The sequence below is a fragment of the Anabrus simplex genome, chromosome 1, assembly GCF_040414725.1.
Source record: "Anabrus simplex isolate iqAnaSimp1 chromosome 1, ASM4041472v1, whole genome shotgun sequence".
Taxonomy (NCBI): domain Eukaryota; kingdom Metazoa; phylum Arthropoda; class Insecta; order Orthoptera; family Tettigoniidae; genus Anabrus; species Anabrus simplex.
The window spans coordinates 726,524,019-726,541,691 of record NC_090265.1 but is presented as its reverse complement, the minus strand read 5'-3'; the positions used below and the strand labels follow the sequence as shown (position 1 = coordinate 726,541,691).

General features: G+C 43.2%; 1 protein-coding gene across 2 annotated transcripts in view; it reads right to left on the bottom strand.

Moving 5' to 3' along the window:
- Positions 1–17,673, bottom strand: part of LOC136872649 (uncharacterized) — a 61,479-nt gene that overhangs the window by 19,762 nt on the left and 24,044 nt on the right. For both annotated transcript variants that reach the window (XM_067146460.2, XM_067146468.2), the window contains exon 2: positions 2,136–2,466. In XM_067146460.2, coding sequence (XP_067002561.1) covers positions 2,136–2,466 — 331 coding nt within the window. The remainder of the gene's footprint in view (positions 1–2,135; positions 2,467–17,673) is intronic.

Below are 17,673 nucleotides of genomic sequence, written 5' to 3'. Positions count from 1 at the left end.
TAGCAATTGAAATATATTCTATACTAACAAATCGCAACGTAATCGCTACGGCATTATACATTGTATACGGATATCGAAGTAAATTACTGTGCGTGCAGTAAATACGATTATTTTTTCAATTTGCATGTCTCTTAGCGTTATCCGAGAAACAGCATGGGGAGGTTCCAATACGTTGTTTCCAAAGTAAAGTGCGAGCTGCGGAGTTGTGATGATAACGGCAGGTCCGCTTGCCTATTGCCAGTTACAATCGATTTGGAGAGTTTTCGTTACAATGCGAGGCCTCCTTCTACTTCCAGACACATTCCAGTTGAGGAATTTTCATTATAATGGCAGGCTCCTTGTTTACTGCCAGTCAAAATTGAGTTGTGATCTTATAATTATAATGACAGGCCCCTTTTCCTAATGTCAGTCAGCTAACTGCCAGTTACATTCGAGTTGGTGAGTTTCGATTGTAATAGCAAGCCACTTTGCCTACTGCCAGACACAATCGGGTAGGGAAGGTTTGAACAAAATTCCATGCTCCCTTGCCTTCTGCCAACCAAATCGAGAAGGGAATTATTCATTACAATGGTAGGCCCTCCTTACTAATGCAAAATGGTAAGTCGTATTACAAAACAGAGTAACCAAATACCTCGAAACGAAGGCCTGCACCGTCGTTAAAATTGCCTCCGTATTTCGAAATTTTTCGGGTGTAAAAAAGTGAAAAATTTAAACTTGCGTCGGTTACAGGCTGAAAACCTATAATTTTGCCAAATTTCGATATTCTAGCTCGTTTGGCACATTGTGCCACCATCTTCATCTTCATTTGGGGGACAGGGGGGTTAAAATTAGGACTTTCAGGAAACTTTTAAGCCCATGAAACCTGTATGTTATGGATTTGGATAAATATATCCGACTGCGTTATTATCCTGAGCACCAAATTTGAACCCGCCCCCTACCAGCGTAGCCCCGTCAGATATTTTTTAGAATTTTCCATTTTTCTAAGGATCCTGAGGTCATCAGCTTCTTCGGTACAAAGTTTTAAGTTTCTAGTGCCTCATTAATTCAAGTCAATTTCCATTTTTATATCTTTATATGTGACGCTCCCTAGGAAACCATGTAAATGATGTATTATTTACTAACTCTATGTACCTTGACGATCACGGCCACCAAGCGGACTTATAAAACGTGCGTGAATAAGGCAACACCACGGCCGACTGGGAACACTCACAGAAGCGCCGCAATTCTCCGCATGAGCGCAGCACTTGTCGCGTACTTGGCGGCAGTTCAACTATCAGCCAACAGATGGCAGTTGCACCTCAAAACTACTACAGTGATTCAATATGTATAATAATGAGTGTCAATGCAGAGTTTTTCACTTAATCCTCTATAACTACAGTACATTCGAAGTGGACATTAAAAAAGAAAAACACCTGAGGGTATTGAACCAAGGAACACATTACAGAAATAATTATGTACAGTACATAAGTTCATTTGGCTAGAATTTTAATAAAAAAAAGGAAACGAGTAAAGAAACAAGCGATTTTAGGCTGTTTTCCGGAACTGAATTTAGGTCGGAAGAGATTTTCGAATCTTGCTTTTTATAAAGTTTGATAGAACTATCCAGGATTCACAATTTAAAAGTTTAGGTTTTAAGATGAGTATCACGCCTCGAGTACTTCCCTGCAAAGGTCGGTGCTGCCAGCGAGGAGCAGAATGAAATATTTCATCAAGATGTTAATGAAATGGAATGAACTTATCCTGGAAGATGGAACATCAACACGAGAGCGGATTACAGCTGGACATTGATAAGAGACGATCCTCAACAAATTCACAACAGGATGAGCAGTAAAAGGAGTCTTGAAGCGCTACTATAAGGACTTTAAACCGTATTTTCAACTGTGTATTGTTTTGATATAAAATATTGTGTCACTTATTAATTTAATAAAATAAAACTGAAATAAACATGTATAATATTGTGTTTTAGTTAATATTTGTGAAAATGCTTTATGTGGTAGAGAAAAATAATTTCGTATTTTTAAACCATAAAACATAAAATTAAGTTACCACGAAAATCAAAACTTTTTTTAAGTTTATGCAGGACTATATAATTGGTCTGTAAATTGGTCAAATATTCACAATGAGCGCCAGCTTACCTCAGGGTGACACTGTGGGTCCACCCCTGCGTTCCACAGTAGCAGCGACACGCGCTCAGGATGCGCGCGCACCCTTGCGGCCACTGTACTGATCCGCTCGCCGAGAACGTCCTCGCCGTTCACCTCCAGCACGCAGTCCCCTGGTCGCAGACCTGCCACTTCCGCCGCAGAGCCGGCATCCACACCACTCACCCACGGGTAAGGGTCCCAGCGGCTGCGAGTCAGGTTGAAGCCACAGGGGGCAGCAGGGTCGGCCCGGTCCAGCTCACACGTGCGCACTGTGGGGGATCCCCCATGATCTGTCGTGTCCGCCATTCCCGTCTCCACCATCCTATAAGTAACAATCAATCAATCAATCAATCAATCAATCAATCAATCAATCAATCAATCAATCAATCAATCAATCAATCAAACACCATAGATCTGCATTTGGGGCAGTCGCCCAGGTGACAGATTTTCTATCTGTTGTGTACCTAGTCTTTTCTTAAATAATCGCAAACAATTAGGAAATGTATTGAAAATTTCTCTTGGTAAATTATTCCAATCCCTAACTCCCCTACCTATGAACGAATATTTGCTCCAATTTGTCCTCTTGAATTCCAAATTTATGTTCATATTCTGATCTTTCCAATTTTTATGAAACCACTCAAACTTATTCGCCCAATGATGCCATTCCACGCCATCTCTCCACTGAGAGGTCGGAACATACCACTTAGTCGAGCAGCTCGTCTCCTTTCTCCCAATTCTTCCCAGCCCCAATTTTGCAACATTTTTGTAACGCTACTCTTCATAGAACAGTAAAAGAAAAAAACCAAAGGGATACATTTTAATGGTAAACAAATTCATAGTATTTGCTTTGCAGATGATATTGCATTGACAGCTGATTCAGAGCACAAAATGACTAGGATGCTCGATATACTAAACAACACGTTAGAGAAGTTCAGGCTAAAAATAAACACAAAGAAAATGAAAATGATGATCGTTCAAAAGAAGAAGACTGAATTGAAAACAAACATTAAATTAGGCTGTGAAAAAATAGACCAGGTTAAATAATTTTGTTATCTGGGTAGTGTTATAACAAATGATAATCAGTGCCTGACAGAAGTCAAAAGAAGAATTGCTACGGAAAAAGAAGTGTTTCAAAGCAGTAAAAATCTATTGTTAAATAAGCACATAGGAATTCAAACCGGGAAGAAATTTGTTAAAACCTTTGTTTGGAGTGTGCTAACTTACGATTGTGAAACCTGGACTTTGGGAAAACAAGCACAATCAATACTAGAAGCTGCGGAAATGTGGTTCTGGAGAAGACTGACAGGGACAAGTTGGACAGAAAAATAGACTAATATCCAAATTTTGAATGTCGTTAATGAGAAACGGACCTTAATTTATTCAATAGAGCAGAGGAAAGCTAAATTTCTTGGACACGTCCTACGACATGACACCTTTCTCCACATTGTCTTCGAAGGAAAGGTCCTAGGGAAGAAGTCGAGAGGAAGACCACGTCTCTCATACGTTAGGATCATAATCACTCTGCTGGGGTTTGCTTCCCATGTCACGATGAAAAGGACTGCTGAAGACCGTGGGATATGGCTTAGCCCTTAGATAATGCACGGATGGACGGACGGACGGACGTAATGTTTTGTCGGAAATCACCCAGAACAAATCGAGTGGCTTTTCTTTGGATTTTTTCCAGTTCTTGAATCAAGTAATCATGGTGAGGGTCCCATACACTGGAACCATACTGTAGTTGGGGTCTTACCGGAGACTTAGATGCCTTCTGCTTTACATCCTTACTACCTACCCATGGCGCAAGAGCCCCGAAGGCCTGTAGATTACGAGGTGTCGTGTGGTCAGCACCACGAATCCTCTTGGCCGTTATTCATGGCTTTCTAGACCGGGTTTATATCCTTACTACAACCCCTAAATACCCTCATAAACACCTAGGTACTTACAGTGATCCTAATAAGGAACGTTCACCCCATCAACTCAGTAATTAAAACTGAGAGGACTTCTCCTATTTGTGAAACTCACAACCTTTTAACACCGTTTATCATCATACCATTGCCTGTTGTTCATCTCACAACATTGTTGAGGTCATTTTATAGTTGTTCACAATCTTGTAAATTATTACTCTGTACAGAATAACATCATTCGCAAAAATCCTTATCACTGGTTCCACTTCTTTACGCATATCATTTATATGCTGCCTGCTGTCATTTCTTGATGGATGCAGTACTTTTGCATCTATCTCTTGGCACAGGCCAGAGTAAAGTGTAGCTTCCACCGAAGTCCCAGTCAACATCCATGGCTGTGACAATATGGAAGTTGCTGGGGTATGGGTGGTGCTGAGTAATGACATTCAGAGCATGACTAGTGCATCTGAGTGTTATGAAAGGTGCTGCTCGTAGGGTCAGTCGTGCTGCAATAGTACTTTCTGACCCTGTGAGGAAAGCAATGGCAAACTACCTCACTCCTCGTCTTGCCTAGTACACCTCATTTTGGTGCTGCCATTGGTTTTTGGGGTTTCCTTATAACCGTATAACCTTTGGTGGTGCTATTTGAGGATCCAACCAGCCTCTGGGCTGATGACCTAACAGACGGACATCATTTATATATAAGAACACATAAAGGTCCAATAATACTGCTTTGAGGAAATCCCCTCTCAGTTATTACAGGGTCACCTACTCTAATTCTCTGAGTTCTGTTTTGTAGAAATATAGCCGCCTATTCAGTCACTCTTTTGTCCAGTCCAATTGCGCTCAGTTTTGCCAGTAATCTGCTATGATCTACAGATGATGTTACACTGTATAGAGTAATAAATAACTACTGTTAAAGTACCCGTCAGACGGTAACCACTTCAAGAGGAAGGAGATGAGAATACACGGAATCATCAAACTGTGTCACAACGCAAATGCGACTGGAAAGAACTTTTGAGCGAAGAGATAATTTATTTCCAAGCAAATATCAAGAGCAGAGGAAATATATCCTACCGAGCGAATTGGCCACGCACTTTGGGTCACGTACTTGTGAGCTAGCATTCGGGAGGCAGTGGGTTCGAACCCCACTGTTCGCAACCCCGTAAATGGTTTTCCGTGGTTTCCCATTTTCACGCCAGGCAAATGCTGGGGCTGCACCTCAATTAACCCTTCCTTCCCGCTCCTATCCCATGGTCGCCATAAACTGCGCCGTAAAGCAACCTGAATAAAAAGAGAGGTATCCTTCCTAGATTTAAGGAGATTTACTTCAAATGCTCATTCAGAAATTTATTATGGAAGTTCTTGTCAACTGCTGCTTGGGTCTCAATAGTCTCAAGTCTGTGCCTCAATATCGTCCTCTCCATGAATTCTGACATTACCCAGCAACTAGACTGCACTACGAAGATGTGGTCAACGAATTCGCAACAAAGAAAGCACGTCGTAAACTACTCGTTGTCCGACTGATTTATTATTATTATTATTATTATTATTATTATTATTATTATTATTATTATTATTATTATTATTATTATTATTATTATTATTTACGTAGTTATATACGGACTTTATTTGGTATAAATCGTGGTCGTATTATTTGTGTGTTGTATGATCTGTCTTGTGTAAAAAAACGTGAGGTTATGTCACGATACTTCTCCTGTATAAGTTATATATTAATACGACTCAATTTAATGTAAGAACACGTAATTAATAGTATATAATTTGTTACAAACAAACCCCATTGCACTACAGCCCTTGAAGGGCCTTGGCCTACTAAGCGGCCGCTGCTCTGCCGGAAGACCTGCAGATTATGAGGTGTCGTGTGGTCAGCACGACGGATCCTCTCGGCCGTTATTCTTGGCTTTCTAGACCGGGGCCGCCATCTCACCGTCAGATAGCTCCTCAATTCTAATCGCGTAGGCTGAGTGGACCTCGAACCAGCCCTCAGGTCCAGGTAAAAATCCCTGACCTGGCCGGGAATCGAACCCGGGACCTCCGGGTAAGAGGTAGGCACGCTACCCCTACATCACGGGGCCGGCGCATATAATTTATTATTACCTGTAAATACACTGACTGACAGAGCAAATGCAACACCAAGAAGGAGTGGTTCGAAAGGGATGAAAGTTGGGGAAAAAACAGGGACGGCACGGACGAATAATTGATGTTTATTTCAAACCGATATGCAGGTTACACAATGCGCACGGCATCGACTCAGTAGGATGTAGGACCACCGCGAGCGGCGATGCACGCAGAAACACGTCGAGGTACAGAGTCAATAAGAGTGCGGATGGTGTCCTGAGGGATGGTTCTCCATTCTCTGTCAACCATTTGCCACAGTTGGTCGTCCGTACGAGGCTGGGGCAGAGTTTGCAAACGGCGTCCAATGAAATCCCACACGTGTTCGATTGGTGAGAGATCCGGAGAGTACGCTGGCCACGGAAGCATCTGTACACCTCGTAGAGCCTGTTGGGAGATGCGAGCAGTGTGTGGGCGGGCATTATCCTGCTGAAACAGAGCATTGGGCAGCTCCTGAAGGTACGGGAGTGCCACCGGCCGCAAGCACATGCTGCACGTAGCGGTGGGCATTTAACGTGTCTTGAATACGCACTAGAGGTGACGTGGAATCATACGCAATAGCGCCCCAAACCATGATGCCGCGTTGTCTAGCGGTAGGGCGCTCCACAGTTACTGCCGGATTTGACCTTTCTCCACGCCGACGCCACACTCGTCTGCGGTGACTATCACTGACAGAACAGAAGCGTGACTCATCGGAGAACACGACGTTCCGCCATTCCCTCATCCAAGTCGCTCTAGCCCGGCACCATGCCAGGCGTGCACGTCTATGCTGTGGAGTCAATGGCAGTCTTCTGAGCGGACGCCGGGAGTGCAGGCCTCCTTCAACCAATCGACGAGAAATTGTTCTGGTCGATATTGGAACAGCCAGGGTGTCTTGCACATGCTGAAGAATGGCGGTTGACGTGGCGTGCGGGGCTGCCACCGCTTGGCGGCGGATGCGCCGATCCTCGCGTGCTGACGTCACTCGGGCTGCGCCTGGACCCCTCGCATGTGCCACATGTCCCTGCGCCAACCATCTTCGCCACAGGCGCTGCACCGTGGACACATCCCTATGGGTATCGGCTGCGATTTGACGAAGCGACCAACCTGCCCTTCTCAGCCCGATCACCATACCCCTCGTAAAGTCGTCTGTCTGCTGGAAATGCCTCCGTTGACGGCGGCCTGGCATTCTTAGCTATACACGTGTCCTGTGGCACACGACAACACGTTCTACAATGACTGTCGGCTGAGAAATCACGGTACGAAGTGGGCCATTCGCCAACGCCGTGTCCCAATTATCGTTCGCTACGTGCGCAGCACAGCGGCGCATTTCACATCATGAGCATACCTCAGTGACGTCAGTTTACCCTGCATTTGGCATAAAGTTCTGACCACTCCTTCTTGGTGTTGCATTTGCTCTGTCAGTCAGTGTATGATGCATAAATCCAATATAAAGTTATGCAACACAGGGTAAGAGTCTAGAAAAATGCACCTTTGTTACTCGAGTTTTACAGAATGTTCTATCCATTTGTACATAGGTTATTGGAGACTGGAGAAGATACGAGAAAGTATGTTGTGTCATAACTTTTTAGAAGCCTGGCCAAGCAAGGTATATAAGGAGACAGTCTCGGGTTGTTGAGTTAAGTTGTTAGCGAAAGTCGTTAGTGGAATTCAGTGTGTGAACTCATGTTGTGATTTTGTTGTGTTGGCTGACGTGCTAATGTGGCAGTTTTATTCTTTTTCTTCGATTCAGTGAAGTGTTTTGTTCAAGATGGTGGTTCATTCCGAGAGGGATGAACTTTGTAGGAGTGTTATAAAGTCAGTGGGCCACTGGCCAGTGAAGAAATACGCACTCGCGGATAAACACCTAAATAATTTTTATAAATTTGTAAATAAAATAAATTTTGACGTCTTACAATGAGATAGCAGTTAAGTGAAATATTGAGAAAAGTCATATGTAAATAATTGTATACAGGGTATTAATTCGTGAATGAATGAAAGCCCGCAACCTGTTTGCCATTCAGTGACCGGGTCAGGGTTGGAATGAATGAAGCCCCCATTTAGCGGTGGGGATAGGAACTGTGCTGGCTGCCGAAGTCTGTCGCAGTCCTCTGGGGCAATGATTAATGACTGACAGATGAAATGAAATTATAGTGGAGAGTGTTGCTGGAATGAAAGATGACAGGGAAACCCGGAGTACCCGGAGATAAACCTGTCGCGCCTCCGCTTTGTCCGGCACATATCTGACATGGAGTGACCGCGATTTGAACTACGGAACCCACCGGTGAGAGGCCGACGCGCTGCCGCCTGAGCCACGGAGGCTGGTATTAATTAGTAGTGTAAATATTTATATACAGACATATAGTATTAGTTTATGTAATGGAGCATTCTGTTAATAAATGATTTTAAAAACAGACTTATAGTATTAGTTTATGTAATGGAGCATTCTGTTAATAAATGATTTTAAAACACACGCACATGTACCAGAGCAATTCAAAAGGAAAATGAAGGAAGGCAACAAAGCGATGGCTCTTTCCACCATTGTGCTTCCTCCTTTATAACATATTTATGAAACAGAGAATGGCTCTTGATAAAGTTGTCAGAGAGGTGCACCATATCACCGACTAGGAATACAAATTAAGGGTATTCACATAGACTGTACAGCGTTTGCTGATGATATGGCACTAATTGCCAAAGACATCTCTGATGCACAGAAACAGATTGCTGTACTGGAAGAGCAAGCACCAAAACTAGGACTTAAAGTATCACATGAAAATACTAAATTTATGACAAATATTAAATCTGCTCTACCTGAACTTACCATTGATTGATTGATTGATATGAATAAAATTGCAAGAGTAAAGGAATTTAAGTACTTAGGTGAATTGGACCACTGAAAATTGCAATACAAATAAATCAGTAGCTTCGAGAATTCCGAAAATGTAAATTGCTTTTCAACACACAAAGAATGTTTATTAAAAAAATATGCTTGTTCTGGAACAGTAGAATTTTTCATTACTTAACTGTGATCAAACCTTTATGCTTCAGAAACTCTCGATTTACATCATTAAAACTTAAACGAACGATCAGAGATTAAAGAAAGGAAAATAACGAGAAAAAACTTAGGGCCTGGAATTAAAAATGGACTACATTACCCCAAACCCAACTTGGAAATATATTTTAAAATATGTGAACTTACTGAGACTGCGGCTAATTCAATTTTTAAGCCATTTGAAAAGAATGAATAACAACAGAATTGCTTAGCGAATACACAGATTTCTGCAAAGGAAGCGTACGAGATTAAAATGGTACAAGCAAGTAGAGAAAGACCTCACTGAATTAGGATCACCAAATATGCAGGATGGAAATGTAATCAGGAAAATTGTTCACACAAGTGATTTGAGGAAAACGGGAAGAAACCAACACGATGTACTTGTTCGGAGGAGCAGAAATTAACACAATCTATGGATATTATAAAATATTCAAGGATAAGGCTTGCTTTATTTCCCACCAAGAGGAGGGTCAGCGAAGCGCGAATGGACAAAATAGGCCCAAGGCTGCATCTGAGGAGCGGACCTTTTCTGTGACAGTGTACTGAACACATCACGTTTCAATTTTATTTCCATATTTAACATTCATCACAGCCAGCAGAGAGTGGGACAAGGATAGACACGCTGGCATTCAACTCACTCAGCAGTTATTACTGAGAGCTCTGTGGATGGTCAGACAATGTTACCTAGCGACCGGGCAGGCAGTTTATTTGTCCAACCCTTGTCCCGGTCGGGTATGAGGTGAGATGACTCTGTCGTGGTGGATTTTTATAACCGGATGCCCTTCCTGACGTCAACCTCATGAGAGGAATTAATGAGATGAAATGAATGACGTGATATATGATAGTAGCAAGGGAGAGGGTGACACCCGGTGCCGGTATATAGCCTACTCCTGTCGAATAGCACCAAGGGGTAAAGGCTTAACGTCGCCATCCGACAGACGAATCACCATCAGCAGCGTCATATGCCCTCACTCCATTATGAGAAAGTGCGGAGAGGATTGGAATTCAATCCATGCTTTTGGCACCCAATCTAGTGATATACCACCACGTCCCCTACCCTGCCGGCCAACATTCTGATGGTGAACGGGACTCAAACCGGCTAACCTCGGTATCAAACTTGAACGCCTTAACGATCATGGCCAACAGGCGGGCTACTATCGACCGTGAAGGCAGTGAAGGGTAGGAAACCCGTAACTCCTCACTTCTCTCTTGGCCATGGTGGTGAGGTGTGGGCTGAGAAGGAACGGTCGGCCTCTAAATCCGCAGAGCCACTCGCCCACTGATGGCATGAAGGACTTAACAATTATGTTGCTCATTCGTAAGGAGAACAGAAACCAACATTACTAAAATTATATTGAACGTCATCATCATCATCATCTGTTTACCCTCCAGGTTCGGCTTTTCCCTCGGACTCAGCGAGGGATCCCACCTCTACCGCCTCAAAGGCAGTGTCCTGGAGCTGCAGACTCTTGGTCGGAGGATACAACTGGGGAGAATGACCAGTACCTCGCCCAGGCGGCCTCAGCTGCTATGGTGAACAGGGGCCTTGTGGAGGGATGGGAAGATTGGAAGGGATAGACGAGGAAGAGGGAAGGAAGCGGCCGTGGCCTTAAGTTAGGTACCATCCCGGCATTCGCCTGGAAGAGAAGTGGGAAACCACGGAAAACCACTTCGAGGATGGCTGAGGTGGGAATCGAACCCAACTCTACTCAGTTGACCTCCCGAGGCTGAGTGGACCCCGTTCCAGCCCTCGTACCACTTTTCAAATTTTCGTGGCAGAACCGGGAATCGAACCCGGACCTCCGGGGGTGGCAGCTAATCACGCTAACCACTACACCACAGAGGCGGACATATTGAACGTACTTTGACATAATTTCCAGTGCTTAATATAACCCCGGTACCATTTAAAAAACTGGTTCAAATTTCAATGGTTAATATTAATGTTGCGCTGTATAAGCTGCCAATCATCCTTTAATCTTCAGAACTTGGTTTATGAGTAAAAGTCGCAATAATGGTTACTATTATTATCAGAGTTGGGAAGTAATTCAGTAAAATTATCGAATTACTTGTAATGATTTATTTTTGAGTAATTTTACTTATAATACTGTTTTTACTTGTACATAAGTACGAACACTCATCTTGGATCCCAAAGTACCAACAAAATCGAAGCTGGTGATGTTCAAGCAGTACTTCATACCAATCTTAACCTATGGTTCACTAAGAAAAACTCGTCCAGGTTGCAGGCATCCGAGATGAAGCTCCTTAGGTCTACAATTCAAAAAACCAAGCTGGACAATTTAAGGAATTATGTGGTTGGGAAAGCAACTGGGATTGCTACATCATTGTTACATCGGGTCAGCATGTCCAGAATGACGTGGTTTGGGCATGTAATGAGGATGGAGCCAAGAAGGACAGCATGTATGTTAACTTGGAGAGACATGTGGCAGGGAAGCGGATGCTGGAAAGACCAAGAACCCACTGGATGGACTTCGTAAAGATGGATATTGCAGATCGGGGAAGGACACTGGAGGACGTCATTAACAACAGAACGTATCTCAGAGGCTCGCCAACAGTACCCGGGAAACTGGAACTGTAAAATGATGATGATGATTGTATATAACTTTCTTTCTTAATCAGTTTACCCTCCAGAGTTCGTTTTTCCCTCGGACTCAGCGAGGGATCCCACCCCTACCACCTCAAGGGCAGTGTTCTGGAGCGTGTGAGACATTGGGTCTGAGCATGAAACTGGGGAGAAGGACCAGTACCTCATCCAGGTAGCCTCACCTGCTATGCTGAACAGAGGTCTTGGGGGAATGGGAAGATTGAAGGGGATAGACAGAGAATAGGAAAGGAAGGGGCCGTGGCCTTAAGTGAGCTACCATCCTGGCATTTGCCTGGAGGAGAAGTGGGAAACCACGGAAAACCACTTCGAGGATGGCTGAGGAGGGAATCGAACCCCCCTCTACTCAGTTGTCGCAATTGACCTCCCGAGGCTGAGTGTAGCCCGTTCCAGCCCTCGTACCACTTTTCAAATTTCATGGCAGCTAATCACACTAACCACTACACCACAGAGGTGGACTACTTGTATATAACACTTTTTGAAATAAAATTGGATATAAATAGTACTGTAGAGCCATTAAGTTCTCGGACTGGCCGTCCAGTGTCGCTGTGGTGTACTACAGCCGAGAGTTTGCACCTCAGGATGTTGCCACTAGTCCCAGCAAGAGGCAGGTGCGTGCTTACCTTGTAGGTAGAACTACGGTCACTGTTGTGAAGGGTAGTTCAGTCTGAGCGGTAGAACTTCAGAATGTCGGCAGATTTCAAGTTCTGCCAAAAATGGGGGAAATCCGCTAGCGAAACGCTTGAGATGCTCAAGTCGAAATCGCCCGGATCACCACGACGAGAAGAAGACGTGAAAAGGCAGGTCAAAAGACTGTGTGATCCTTGAATTTTTATCGCCACAGCGCTGTTGATGTATAACGTCGTTTTAAGTACTTACATGACTTAACACACGGAGCTAATAAACTTTCGATAGAATATACTATCATATTCCAAAAAAGACGTCAGCGAAAATCTCACAGTGAAAACATTGCAACACTCAGCGTACAAGAGCCGGCAGCACAGGCTAGTTAGGCCTCGGTGTTGCTGGGCCGTGCGCAGTGACAAAGCACGGAGCTAGATTACCTCAATGCTGGCTTCAAGGAAACGTCTTCCGTAATAATAATAATAATAATAAGAAGAAGAAGAAGAAGAAGCCGTGGCTCAGGCGGCAGCACGCCGGATTCTCACCGCTCAGTTCCGTGGTTCAAATCCCGGTCACTCCATGTGAGATTTGTGGTGGACAAAGTGGAGGTGGGACAGGTTTTTCTCCGAATACTCCGGTTTCCCCTGTCAATTTCATTCCAGCAACACTCTCCAATATCATTTATTCATTAATCATTGCTCCAGAGAAGTGCGAGAAACTTCGGCAGCCGGCAAAATTCCTATCCTCGCCGCCAGATGGGGCTCCGTTCATTCCATTCCTGACCCGGTCGAATGACTGGAAACAGGATGTGGATTTTCATTTTCAATAATAATAATAATAATAATAATAATAATAATAATAATAATAATAATAATAATAATAATAATATATTCGTTTACGGCCATTAGAGACCACGTTAGATAACAATTACATGTTTCTGGAAGCCTTCCTCACAGCCCAGAACTTCAGCATCCTATCTCTGGCAGCCTGTCTTCTTTCGTCCGTCCACCCACGGTTAAGTTTTGGTTCGTCATGGAATCCCTGAAATCTGTCGATCACTGACCTAAACTTTGTTCGGTTTGAGATGTCTTCCGAATTTAGTCCCACCTGTCTGAGATCCTTTCTCACCTCCCTGAACCATTTGTCCGACACTTTAGGTCTGCTATCTAGTATTGTGAAAATCCTTTTCGTTAGTCTCTTCTCATCCATTCTAAATAAATGTACATAGAATTTAAGTCTCCGTTTTCTCATGGACTCAGTTAGCCTTTCATTGTCTCGGTAAAGTTCTTCTCTTCCTCGCAGCCTATACTGTCCATCCACAATCTTTGGACCCATTATTTTGCGAAGGATCTTTCTTTCAAATTTCTCAGCTTCTCTCAGTCCCGCTTTTCCTGTCATTTGGAGACATTCACTAGCGTACAGACATTCCGTTTTAATCACTGTATTGTAGTGCCTTAGTTTAGCTCGTCTTCTTGTATATAGGATATGTCCTACGAAAAGCCGCAGCCATTTTCTCCCGTCTGGTGTTGTTTGCTTCTCTTTCATTTGTTTTCAATTGCACTATTTCACCCAAGTACTTAAAGCTATCAACTATTTCTATTTTACCGTGTTCTGTCTTCAGGTACCGAGGGGCTGTTTTGATGTTTGTTATATATTTAGTTTTTTCGAAAGAAATCTGTAGTCCTGCTTTTTCTGCTTGTAGTTTTAGTACATTCAGCTGTTCTATTGCTGTGTCAGTATTCCTAGATAGTAGCGCAACGTCATCAGCAAAGGCAAGGCAATTAATCATGACACCACTTTTTGACCCTCCAATGTATACTTGGTTAAGTAATCCTTTTCTGTCCAGTTCTTTTTCCCACTCCCGGATAATCTTCTCCAACACACAGTTGAAAAGAATTGGTGACAATCCATCACCCTGCCTGACTCCTGTTTTAATTTCGAACTGCTTGGAGTTCTCTCCCATGAACTTAACTTTCGAATGTGTCCCAGTTAAAGTCTGCTTAATAATTGCTGTTGTTTTGGCGTCAATTCCAAATTCCACTAATATATTGAATAGCACTTCCCTGTCGACTGAATCATACGCCTTTTTAAAGTCTACAGAAACGACTACCAGATCCTTTGAGAGATGATTCTCTAGTACACGTTTCAGACTCCAGATTTGATCAACTCATGATCTTCCCTTCCTAAATCCCGCTTGATACTCGCCTAGTTGATGATCCACTTGTTCCACAAGTCTCCTCTGTAGTGCTTTAGAGAGTGTCTTATAAGTTACAGATGTGATGGAAATGCCGCGGTAGTTGTTAGGATCTGCTCTATCACCTTTTTTGTGTAGAGAATGAATGATAGCATTTTTCCAATCTTCAGGGATTACCTCCATTTCCCATAGCTTTTCCATTTCTCGCCTTAATAATAATAATAATAATAATCGCTTAAGTGCGGTCAGTATCCAGTATTCGGGAGATAGTGGGTTCTAATCCCACTGTCGGCAACCCTGAAGATGATTTTTCGTGGTTATCCATTTTCACACCAGGCAAATTAAGGCCACGGCCGCTCCCTTCCCACTCCAAGCCCTTTCCTGACCAATCGCTGCCATAAGACCCATCTGTGCCTGTGCGGCGTAAAGCAACTTGTAATAATAATAATAATAATAATAATAATAATAATAATAATAATAATAATAATATGGCGTAGGGACGTGGCGCCCCCATCGCCCAGTGGGAAACCACTGCAATCAGCCACCCGAGTACCGGTGGGAGAACCGAAGCATGGGGTATGGAGGAAATGCCATCCCGAGTCGAACATCAGGCTCTCTCCAAAGCTTACAACCTTGGAAGTAACTTGGTCGATGTAAAACTACACCGACCCCAAACTACAAGTTTTCAACTGCAAAGCATGGAGGAAAATTCAACAGGAAATTGTACCCCAGGTGGTAACCAATCCACCGTCGCCTTGAGGGACGCAAGCAGGCCTTCGGATTCTGGGGAGCCTGCACCTACATGCAAGGAGGTATCGGAGACTCCTAGGAACAAAATCAGCCACAAACAACAACATTTTTTTGCTACCTTCAATGCCAACTCCCTCTTGAAAGTTGGTAAACTCAAACATCTTACGGATGTCCTCTCCCATCATGAAATCCTAATTACAGCAATTCAAGAGTCAAGGTTTACTGATGAACATGCGTTTGAATCACAAGGTTATAGAATCTTCAAAGGGAAAACTGGCAAACGTGTGATGAAAACTGTTCCACACCTCGGCACAGGATTTATTGTCAGCAGGAAAATTATTGATTCAGTCACCGATTTCAGCTCTCCTAACAGCAGGGTCTCGATGCTTAGCTTTCGGAGTATGAACAACGTACACACGCTTGTAAACGTACATGCACCAATTAACCAGGCAAACAAGAAAGACCCAGAAGGAACAGACAAATTCTGGGAGGACCTGGAAGATGTTATATCAAAAATTCCTGACAAACACACAATCATTTTGCTTGGAGACTTCAATGCCCAGATTGGCAAAGAAAGGAAATTCCAAAATATCGTTGGAAACTATCCAGCCCACAGACGAACCAACCGAAATGGGGAAAGGCTTATAGAGCTTTGTAAGGCATTCAATCTTGTTCTTAAGTCAACAGCCTTCAAACATCTACCAAGAAAACAAAAGACATGGATATCACCAAATCCTCACTTGGGAGAATTTCAAATAGATCATGTTGCCATTGCACGAAAAGCAACACAAGAGATCCAAAATGTTAAAGTCCTGAGAAGTGCTAACCTTGACTCAGACCACTATCTATCCAAGATCAAAATTAAGCTTCATCCAAGAAACACCAAAAGAGTTAAGATAAAGAAAACTAGCAAATTTGATACAGAAAAGCTGAAAACCAGCAAAAAATTCACTCAGAAACTTCAGTCTTTGGACACAGAAAATTGGGAACAACTGAAAAATGCCATTGTTGAAACGGCTGAGGAGACAGTATTGCTAAAGAAACCAAAGAAGCATCCGTGGTGGACTCAAGAATGTGATGAAGCCATAACACAAAGACAAATCGCTTGGCAAAGATGGAATTCCCTGAAGAATCCAGAAAGATATGAAGACTTTCTGGAGGCTAGGAAACATGCAGCGAAAGTGATCCGCCAAGTAAAGCGTGCATTTGACAAAAACCAACTGACACAGATCGAGCAGGACTTCAATAAGAATAATACTAGGGATTTCTATAGAACCTTCAAACACAACCTCACCAAGTACACCCCACCAAGTCTACACTTCCGAGATCAAAATGGAGAAGTTGCCTACAACGACAAGGATAACTGCCAAATCTTGGCTAAATATTTTGAATCTCTTCTTAACTGCGAAGAACCAGAATCAGAATTCACCTTTGAAGAATCCAGACATCCCAACCCAGACTCTTCTCCCCCACAAAAGAGGAAATCAAACAGATAATTACATCATTAAAGAACAACAAAGCACCTGGAGAAGATGCGATAATTGCTGAACTCTGGAAGGCTGCAGGTGAAAAGGCGATCGATAAACTAACTGAGATCATTCGCGAGATCTAGGAAACAGAGAAGATCCCAAATGATTGGACAGCAGCCCTGATTCATCCCCTACATAAGAAAGGTGACAAAACAGATGTAAACAACTATCGCGGCATCTCCCTTCTCGCAGTAACATACAAAATTCTCTCCAAAGCCCTTCAAACTCGGGCAGAAGAGCAACTTGATTCACAGTTGGGTGAATACCAAGGAGGCTTTAGAAAAGGACGATCTTGTGCAGAGCAGATCATGAACCTTAAGTCTGTCCTGTCGTACCTAAAATCCAGGAATAAGAATTTTGTAGTTACTTTTGTTGACTTCCAAAAAGCCTACGACTCCATAGACCGACACACACTCCTCCGCATTCTGAAGGAAATGGGCTTAGACAACAAAACGAGAGCTATCATTCAACAGACCTTAACCAGCACTACGTCCAGGGTGAAATTCAGGGGAGAAATTTCGAACGTCTTTGAAATCAAGACTGGTGTTAGGCAAGGGGATGGACTATCACCGCTTCTCTTCAACTGCGCTCTGGAGAAAATCATTCGGGAATGGCGCAAGGAGATGTGCAAGGAAGAGGTTGAGAATGGCCTTAGAATAGGATATAAGAAAGATGATCTTATCATAGACTGCCTAGCTTTTGCAGATGACCTAGCGATCTTTTCTGATTCCCTGGATACTG